Raw genomic sequence first — 10,290 nt, 5'->3', positions numbered from 1 at the left:
TGTGTGGGGCCCAGTGTGTGTGTGTGTGGGGCTCAGTGTGTGTGTGTGTGGGGCTCAGTGTGTGTGTGTGTGTGTGGGGCTCAGTGTGTGTGTGGGGCTCAGTGTGCATGTGGGGCTCAGTGTGTGTGCGGGGCTCAGTGTATGTGTGTGTGGGGCTCAGTGTGTGTGTGTGTGGGGCTCAGTATGGGTGTGTGTGGGGCTCAGTGTGTGTGTGTGTGGGGCTCAGTGTGTGTGTGGGGCTCAGTATGTGTGTGTGTGGGGCTCAGTGTGTGTGTGTGTGGGGCTCAGTGTGTGTGTGTGTGGGGCTCAGTGTGTGTGTGTGTGGGGCTCAGTGTGTGTGCGGGGCTCAGTGTGTGTGCGGGGCTCAGTGTGTGTGTGTGTGGGGCTCAGTGTGTGTGCGGGGCTCAGTGTGTGTGTGGGGCTCAGTGTGTGTGTGGGGCTCAGTGTGTGCGCGGGGCTCAGTGTGTGTGTGTGTGGGGCTCAGTGTGTATGTGTGTGGGGCTCAGTGTGTGTGTGTGTGGGGCTCAGTGTGTGTGCGGGGCTCAGTGTGTGTGTGTGGCTCAGTGTGTGTGTGGGTGGGGCTCAGTGTGTGTGTGTGTGGGGCTCAATGTGTGTGCGGGGCTCAGTGTGTGTGTGGGGCTCAGTGTGTGTGTGTGGGGCTCAGTGTGTGTGTGTGTGGGGCTCAGTGTGTGTGTGTGTGGGGCTCAGTGTGTGTGCGGGGCTCAGCGTGTGTGTGTGTGGGGCTCAGTGTGTGTGCGGGGCTCAGTGTGTGTGTGGGGCTCAGTGTGTGTGCGGGGCTCAGTGTGTGTGTGTGCGGGGCTCAGTGTGTGTGTGTGTGGGGCTCAGTGTGTGTGTGTGCGGGGCTCAGTGTGTGTGGGGCTCAGTGTGTGTGTGTGTGGGGCTCAGTGTGTGTGTGTGTGGGGCTCAGTGTGTGTGTGGGGCTCAGTGTGTGTGCGGGGCTCAGTGTGTGGGGCTCAGTGTGTGTGTGTGTGGGGCTCAGTGTGTGTGCGGGGCTCAGTGTGTGTGCGGGGCTCAGCGTGTGTGTGTGTGGGGCTCAGTGTGTGTGCGGGGCTCAGTGTGTGTGTGGGGCTCAGTGTGTGCGTGGGGCTCAGTGTGTGGGGCTCAGTGTTTGTGTGTGTGGGGCTCAGTGTGTGTGCGGGGCTCAGTGTGTGTGCGGGGCTCAGCGTGTGTGTGTGTGGGGCTCAGTGTGTGTGCGGGGCTCAGTGTGTGTGTGGGGCTCAGTGTGTGTGCGGGGCTCAGTGTGTGTGTGTGCGGGGCTCAGTGTGTGTGTGTGTGGGGCTCAGTGTGTGTGTGTGCGGGGCTCAGTGTGTGTGGGGCTCAGTGTGTGTGTGTGTGGGGCTCAGTGTGTGTGTGTGTGGGGCTCAGTGTGTGTGTGGGGCTCAGTGTGTGTGCGGGGCTCAGTGTGTGGGGCTCAGTGTGTGTGTGTGTGGGGCTCAGTGTGTGTGCGGGGCTCAGTGTGTGTGCGGGGCTCAGCGTGTGTGTGTGTGGGGCTCAGTGTGTGTGCGGGGCTCAGTGTGTGTGTGGGGCTCAGTGTGTGTGTGGGGCTCAGTGTGTGCGTGGGGCTCAGTGTGTGGGGCTCAGTGTTTGTGTGTGTGGGGCTCAGTGTGTGTGCGGGGCTCACCTGGGCTGCTGCGCTCCAGCAGGTACCAGCGGTAAAAGGCTCGGCGCTTGGAGTCACTCATCTCCAGGCCCTGCTGCAGGAGCCACTGGGAGATGTAGCTCTGGCTGATCCCTGGTCAGAGGTCACAGGGTCACAGGGTCACCGAGGGTCAGAGGTCAGGAGGAGAGGAGAAAAACCTTGTGATTGAGATGCAAAAGGTGTGTATTTCATTCACGTTTTATACCATCCCTGCATTGGGAATAGCTGATGATCTACCGTAGATATCTTTATGTTCAGCTTGTTTTATAAAGTCTCTAACTCTTATTACAAAGTCAGGCAACTCAATCATCAAAAATAAATGACTCCAAAGTACTGGAAAAGATCCACAGATTGATTAAATAGATAGAATTGATTGATAGTACATCATGAATAGAGTTACAGTTAAAGGCTAATGTGTGTTTATGTGTGCGTATGTGGGTGTGTGTGTGTGTGTGTGAGTGTGTGTGCGTGTGTGTGTGTATGTGAGTGTGTGAGTGTGTGAGTGTGTATGTGTGTATGTGTGTGTGTATGTGTGTGAGTGTGGGTGTGTGTGTGTGTGTGTGTGTGCGTGTGTGTGTGTATGTGTGTGTGTGTGAGTGTGTGAGTGGGTGAGTGTGTATGTGTGTGTGTGTGTGTGTGTGTGTGAGTGTGTGAGTGTGTGTGTGTGTCTGCGATGCACAGAGAGACATTCCATCTGTGGGAGGAGCCGGCCCACGCAGGTGTGTTACCTGTCACCTGTCCAACGATCGCCTGTGAGATCCTCCTGCTGTTCAGAAACACTTTGATTTCCTCCTTCACCATGTTGCTGTCCCGTCTGGAACACACAGACACACACACATACACACACAGCCACGATAAGATCAGTGCAGCTGCTGGTCCCTTCAGTAAGGCCCTTAACCCCACATCGCTCCAGTGAGGATTCCCCTGTTGTCTAATCAACTGTAAAGTGCTTTGGATACAAGTGTCAGCTCAATCAGTGTAATGTGATGATCCAGCCCTATCCCCTGAATGCCTCGCCCCTAAAGAGGCATAGCAGGCCAGACCACAGATATGCACCATCGAAATGAAGGGTGACAAGATTCACTGGAGTGCCAGGTACATAAGGCCATGAGTACCTACAGCGATGGCCATTACGGTCACGAGCATCCACTGAAATACATACATGCGCCACTGTGAAGACTGACTGGTGATGAGTATCTCTATGGTGTAACCCCATTGCTGGAACACAGATGAGTGCCACTCTAGTGATAAGTATCTCTATGGTGTAACCCCATTGCTGGAACACAGATGAGTGCCACTCTAGTGATAAGTATCTCTATGGTGTAACCCCATTGCTGGATCACAGATGAGAGCCACTCTGGTGATAAGTATCTCTATGGTGTAACCCCATTGCTGGAACACAGATGAGTGCCACTCTAGTGATAAGTATCTCTATGGTGTAACCCCATTGCTGGAACACAGATGAGTGCCACTCTAGTGATAAGTATCTCTATGGTGTAACCCCATTGCTGGATCACAGATGAGAGCCACTCTGGTGATAAGTATCTCTATGGTGTAACCCCATTGCTGGAACACAGATGAGAGCCACTCTAGTGATAAGTATCTCTATGGTGTAACCCCATTGCTGGAACACAGATGAGAGCCACTCTGGTGATGAGGATCTCTACGGTGTTACCTCATGTACTCCTCCACCCTCTCCTCCAGGTCCCAGTCCTCCTCCACCAGGTCATAGCAGAACGACCTCTGACCTCCGCTGGTAGGGTAGAGGGGCGGGGGGGAGGCCTCGTAGCTGTTGCTGGGCGACGGCGACGCGTCCAGGCTGGGGGTCTGGGTGGTGGCGGAGGTGAGTGAGGAGGAGGAGGAGAGGGAGGAGGATGACTGGGCGGGGGCGGGGGCGGGGGCGGGGCCGGGGATCGGGTCCAGGCGTTCCAGGGACTCGAGGGCATGGACGATCTGCGGCTTGGACATGCCCGACAGACGGAGCCTCTGCAGCAGGTCGATCTGCTCGATGGTGTAGCGCGGCTCCACGTCACAGCACTCCATCCTGGCATCTGAGGGGGGTAACACCGGGGGTCAGGGGTCAGGGGTCAGGGGTCAGACTCCACAGCGTCTCAGCTCTGGCCCGAGGGGCTCGTTCCAGTCGCCTGTTCTGTCCACCTCCTTCCTCCTTTCCTAGCTCCTCGCTCCGCCCCTTCGGGGGGCGGGGCTAGAAAAGGAAGTGAGAAAAGGAGGTGAAGACGGGGGAAGCAGAGGAAAGGTGAGTCAGGCCAAACGGGACGTCCTCGCTCCCCCAAACGTCAGTTTGAGGCCACGTAGGTCACAGACACGAGGCAGACACGAGGCAGACGAGGCAATTTGATGAGCAAGCTTTTCTGCATGATGTGCATAATAGTGATTTGGATATTGTCTCACTTATGACTGATGTGGAATTAGCATGGAATTATTTTAAATCCACCTTTTTGGCTATATGTAATAAGCATGCTCCTTTTAGAAAATACAGGATAAGTGGTAAAGACAACCCCTGGTTTAATGATCCTATAGCCACTCTTATTCGTCAGAGAGACAATGCCTGGGCTGAAGCCAAGAAATCGAATGTTCCCTTGGACTGGAGTTTCTATAGATCCTTAAGAAATAAGTGCACTAAACGAATTAAAAATTCAAAATGTGACTACTATCTTAATGCTATACATGACAACTTGAATGACCCTGCTAAGTTTTGGAAACTAGTTAAATCCTCCTCAGGTTCCATCACTCCAAACAGTCTCCCTGATCTCCTAAGAGAGAATCAGAGTGAAATCAAGGGCAAAAAGGATATTGCAGACAGATTTAATAGTCATTTTATTTCTGCCGGCTCAATCTTTCATTCCATCAGTAGACCTACAGGGATGCAATATGCTGCAGGAGAGCCTGATTCTGCCCCACATGAACCTGACAAGTTATTCACCTTTGCCCCCATTCTAACCTTTCAGGTTTACGAAGCTCTAAAGAGTCTAGACTTAAAGAAATCTTCAGGCCCAGACAAGATAGAGCCTTTTTTCTTCAAAACTGCTGCAGGTATGATTGCAGAGCCCATTACCTCCATTTTGAATCTTAGTCTTTGTTCTGGTGAAATTCCTAGCTCTTGGAAATCGGCCTTGGTTCTCCCTTTGCTAAAGGGCGGAGATCCCTCAGACCTAAATAATTATCGCCCTATATCAAGACTGTCTGTCATGGCCAAAGTCTTTGAATCTTTGGTAAATGAGCAGCTGAAAAAGTTTCTTACTGATAATAACATTCTAAATGAGTCTCAGTCGGGTTTCAGATCAGGTCATGGTACCATTACAGCGACTATGTTAGTCACAGATGACATCATCAAATCCCTAGAAAAGAAGAAACACTGTGCAGCGCTGTTTGTCGATCTATCTAAGGCATTTGACTCTGTGGATCATGCATTGCTACTGCAGAGGCTTGGCTGCATAGGCCTTGGTGAAACGGCTCTGAGCTGGTTTAAAAACTACCTATCTGAAAGAACTCAGTGTGTTTCAGTAAATGACTACACCTCAGCTGCTCTTACTATAAACACAGGTGTTCCTCAAGGTTCTATTTTGGCCCCTGTCTTATTCTCCATCTTTATAAATGATCTAGGTAAAGATTTAAGTCCTGCCCGCTTTCATTTATACGCCGATGACACAGTCATCTACACGGCGGCACCCACTTTAAATCAAGCCATAGAGCTCCTGCAGGATTCCTTTCATACTTTGCAGCACTCTCTGCTACGGTTAAGACTGGTCCTAAATGCAAAGAAGACCAAGTACATGACCTTCACTCGTTCTCGAGCCACTACAGCTGTCCCTACAGTCCTGACACTGGAAGGGACATGCCTTGAAAAAGTAGCCTCCTACAAATATTTGGGCATATGGCTTGATGAAAAGATGGCATTTGATGTGCACATTGGGAACCTGCTGAAAAAGCTTAGGCCCAAATTGGGCTTTTTCTTTCGTTTAAGAAAATGTTTTCCCTTTGAAGCCAGAACGAGAATTGTTCAGAGCTCTTTTCTGTCTGTGTTGGACTATGGTGACGTGATCTATATGCATGCTCCATCCTCCCTGCTTAAAAAGCTGGATTCTGCTTATCACGCTGCTATACGTTTTGTAACAGATGCAGGCTCACGTACTCACCACTGCACTCTGTATCAATCTTTAGGATGGTCCTCTCTGTATCAAAGGAGACAGTCGCACATGCTGATTTTTATTCTGAAGTCTCTGCTAGGCAAACTACCTTTATACATTTCCAGACTTCTGTCCTTTTATACCTGTACTTTTAACACCAGGCGAGCAGCTAATAAGATGCTTTTGGATGTTCCCTTGGTGCAGTCAGAGTTTGGCAAGACTGCATTCTCTTACTACGCCCCTTCCTTGTGGAATAAGCTGCAACAACAAATTAGTCTAGAGGCACTCCCTACTATTAGTGCCTTTAAGGTTATGCTACAGAGAGCCCTACAGGAAACATGTAATTGCTTTACCTGATGCTGACTCGATTATGCTTTTTTAAAATGCACTTGTAGCCTACTGCGTCTGTGTTTGACTTATGTTTTTTTTTAATTTTATTTTTATTTTTTGTCATGTATATTGTATATGCCTTATTGTTTCTCATGTTGTAACTTTATGTGTGCCGTCTTGGCCAGGACTCCCTGGAAGAAGAGATCTTGTATCTCAATGGTGACATTTCCTGGTTAAATAAAGGACAAATAAAAAAATAAAAAAAACAGTGTGGCCTGTAGGGTATAAAATAGTCACTGGCTCTCCTGTAGTACAGTGTGGCCTGTATGGCGTAAAGTAGTTCTGGTGTGTACAATATCACAGTATCTCCCACCCCCGTGCTCTCTATGAGGTGACACTCTAAGCTCACCAGAAGGCAGTGCCTGTAAAACACTGTGTGTGCGTGACAGTGTAAAACACTGTGTGCGTGACAGTGTAAAACACTGTGTGTGCGTGACAGTGTAAAACACTGTGTGTGCGTGACAGTGTAAAACACTGTGTGTGTGACAGTGTAAAACACTGTGTGTGCGCGACAGTGTAAAACACTGTGTGTGCGTGACAGTGTAAAACACTGTGTGTGCGTGACAGTGTAAAACACTGTGTGTGTGACAGTGTAAAACACTGTGTGTGTGTGTGACAGTGTAAAACACTGTGTGTGCGTGACAGTGTAAAACACTGTGTGTGCGTGACAGTGTAAAACACTGTGTGTGTGCGTGACAGTGTAAAACACTGTGTGTGCGTGACAGTGTAAAACACTGTGTGTGCGTGACAGTGTAAAACACTGTGTGTGCGCGACAGTGTAAAACACTGTGTGCGTGACAGTGTAAAACACTGTGTGTGCGTGACAGTGTAAAACACTGTGTGTGCGTGACAGTGTAAAACACTGTGTGTGGGTGACAGTGTAAAACACTGTGTGTGTGCGACAGTGTAAAACACTGTGTGCGTGACAGTGTAAAACACTGTGTGTGCGTGACAGTGTAAAACACTGTGTGCGTGACAGTGTAAAACACTGTGTGTGTGACAGTGTAAAACACTGTGTGTGCGTGACAGTGTAAAACACTGTGTGTGTGACAGTGTAAAACACTGTGTGTGCGTGACAGTGTAAAACACTGTGTGTGCGCGACAGTGTAAAACACTGTGTGTGCATGACAGTGTAAAACACCGTGTGTGTGACAGTGTAAAACACCGTGTGCGACAGTGTAAAACACTGTGTGTGCGTGGCAGTGTAAAACACTGTGTGTGCGTGACAGTGTAAAACACTGTGTGCATGACAGTGTAAAACACTGTGTGCGTGACAGTGTAAAACACTGTGTGCGTGACAGTGTAAAACACTGTGTGTGCGTGACAGTGTAAAACACTGTGTGTGCGTGACAGTGTAAAACACTGTGTGTGTGACAGTGTAAAACACTGTGTGTGCGTGACAGTGTAAAACACTGTGTGTGTGTGACAGTGTAAAACACTGTGTGTGCGTGACAGTGTAAAACACTGTGTGCGTGACAGTGTAAAACACTGTGTGTGCGTGACAGTGTAAAACACTGTGTGTGCGTGACAGTGTAAAACACTGTGTGTGCGTGACAGTGTAAAACACTGTGTGTGCGTGACAGTGTAAAACACTGTGTGTGCGTGACAGTGTAAAACACTGTGTATGCGTGACAGTGTAAAACACTGTGTGTGCGTGACAGTGTAAAACACTGTGTGCGTGACAGTGTAAAACACTGTGTGTGTGACAGTGTAAAACACTGTGTGTGCGTGACAGTGTAAAACACTGTGTGTGTGACAGTGTAAAACACTGTGTGCGTGACAGTGTAAAACACTGTGTGTGCGTGACAGTGTAAAACACTGTGTGTGCGTGACAGTGTAAAACACTGTGTGTGCATGACAGTGTAAAACACTGTGTGTGCGTGACAGTGTAAAACACTGTGTGTGTGTGTGTGTGTGTGTGACAGTGTAAAACACTGTGTGTGCGTGACAGGAATAATTCATTAACCACCCATGGATTATGAATAGCAATATGGGTTTGATGGTTATGGTTCCCATGTGCTTCCAAGTCTCCATTCTCTCTCTCTCTCCCTCTCTCTCTCTCTCTCTCTCTCTCTCTCTCTCTGAGCAATGCATCCTGTGTATTCATGGAAAAAACAGTGACTTTTGGATGTAAGTCAACAATGGCCAAGCAATGCATCACATTCCCCAGAAACTTGATGAATTTACAGTTGAACAGGGATTATACTGTAGCAGCAGCGTCTGCAGATGCAAGTCAAAACGTCGTTTCTAAGGACATGCAAGCAGACACACACACACACACACACACACACACACACACACATTTAACGTTTAACGGGCCATTTCACAAAGCAGCCGAGTACCTAACAGCGCGCCAGGGAGCCGGGGAGACGGCACACCCGTCAGAAGAGCATCGGAGCTGGGAGCAATGGCCGGGAGACACCACTGCCGCATGGCTCGCGGAGGCTGCGGGGTTTAAACAACACACAGAGAGCATCCTAAGGAAACAGCGCAAATAATGCAGAAATATAAAATAATAATAATGTAGAACACGAAACATTGAAAAAACAGGAACAGTCTACTCCGCTATGCAACGTGTCTACAAACGGTACCATGTTAAAAAAAGCAAGAAAAAAAAAGCGAATATTTGGTGAATGTTATCAGTATTATTCAGAAATACACGTTCGGATTTTAGTGGAATAGACTAACTACCCCCCCTCCCTTCTGCAGTGGCAACAATGGGCACCTGATCCCATTCGCACAAGCGGCTAGATAGAGGGAGCCCTGTGCCCCCTAACGCCAACACATCCGTCCGTCTGCTCGGCTCGCTTTACCGTCACCGTCTCCTTCGCTCAGCTCCCGGTGCGGTACCCGCAGATGGAGTGCTGCAGACGTACGGATGCGCGCGTCGCTCTATCCCTCTCTTCCGAGACTGCGCGTCTCCTTCCACCGCCTGAGATGCGGGCGTCGCCGCGGGGTTTCCGCCCGAGCCGAGTGAAGGTGACGGCGGGGTCACTGTCTGCCGGGATGCCGGGCGGCGAGCGGAGGAACTGGTACCGAAGAGCCAGAGATCTCTGGCATCGACCTCTCACCCCAGCGCCTCCCGGGTCCACGCAGGAAGTAATCGTTATTAGACCGGGAAAATCAAACCGCGGGGATCAGAACAGGCTGCTGCCGAATGAAGCGCGTGTACACTGGCTGGCATATTAATGCTGATACGCCAATACTACTACTAGGCTACAATTACTACCTGACTGTTTAGCAATTGTCACTTTTCCGTCGTGTTCTTCTGTTTATGTATTAGCGCCGGTAACACTGATGGCGGGCGAAACACGCGCAGGACATTATTGGGTTTTTACTGGAGAGTAATATGGAAATTATAATAATGCAAACATAATTATAAAATATTTGAATTGAATTACTGAATATATTATTTGTATCTCAATGCCAAATAGCTATATGGCATTTACATCTGATCACATTTAACAATGCAAGTGACATTCATTTCTGATAAACGTGATGTGATTTATACAGCGGTGACAAGTCCAGGTACATAAAAGTAAAAGTCATCCCCCTGGATTTTCTAATTGGCACAACTTTTCAGCCAGGAAGCAGAACTAATTAATGAAATTATTAGTTCATGGGCCCTGGACTGTATGGGGAGATATATTATGGGGGGGGGGGGGGTTGTGTGTGTGAAAATGTTAAATGTTTTCATGCTGTACATTACTGATATTTTGTTTTTAACTGACATTCTCAATTATTAGTATTTAATTTGAAGAAACCATATCGGCAAAAGCAGACGATGAAGAAGAACAAACAGAACCTCAAAACCAGACCGCGGATTTAGTCAGTCGCTGGTTATGAAATTCATCACGTAGAAAAATCCCTCTTTTACTGCTTAGCGTTTAAAACGGGTAAATTCGACCCAAACCGAACACAAGGGCTAAAACGGCTTAACCCGTGTGTTCAGTTTTGGTCGAATTACATACCCAAATATATACAAGACACGTTGTGTGGTACTGTAATTACAATCCCACCTCCATGGGACCCTGACACGCCTTTAGCCAGGTTGCACAATCCCGATTCGCAGAATGAGCAAAACGGAGAGGT

At 48.9% G+C, this 10,290-nt stretch overlaps 1 protein-coding gene across 4 annotated transcripts in view; it reads right to left on the bottom strand.

Annotated features, from left to right (window-relative positions):
• The window catches only part of LOC133133630 (homeobox-containing protein 1-like), a 17,225-nt gene extending 7,968 nt beyond the window's left edge, over positions 1-9,257 (bottom strand). Inside the window, exons 1-6 of one of the 4 annotated variants that reach the window (XM_061249744.1) lie at positions 8,890-9,257; positions 8,541-8,643; positions 5,818-5,853; positions 3,336-3,711; positions 2,389-2,474; positions 1,643-1,753 (exon numbers count right to left, since the gene is read on the bottom strand). In XM_061249744.1, the coding sequence (XP_061105728.1) occupies positions 1,643-1,753; positions 2,389-2,474; positions 3,336-3,711; positions 5,818-5,853; positions 8,541-8,631 (700 nt within the window). In that variant the 5' untranslated portion in view covers positions 8,632-8,643; positions 8,890-9,257. The remainder of the gene's footprint in view (positions 1-1,642; positions 1,754-2,388; positions 2,475-3,335; positions 3,712-5,817; positions 5,854-8,540; positions 8,644-8,889) is intronic. The other 3 variants (XM_061249736.1, XM_061249753.1, XM_061249763.1) reach the window with 3 other exon arrangements.
• Positions 9,258-10,290: the final 1,033 nt, after the last annotated feature.

The sequence above is a fragment of the Conger conger genome, chromosome 1 (genome assembly GCF_963514075.1).
Source record: "Conger conger chromosome 1, fConCon1.1, whole genome shotgun sequence".
NCBI classification, from domain to species: domain Eukaryota; kingdom Metazoa; phylum Chordata; class Actinopteri; order Anguilliformes; family Congridae; genus Conger; species Conger conger.
This window is presented reverse-complemented; position numbering and strand designations above follow the sequence as displayed.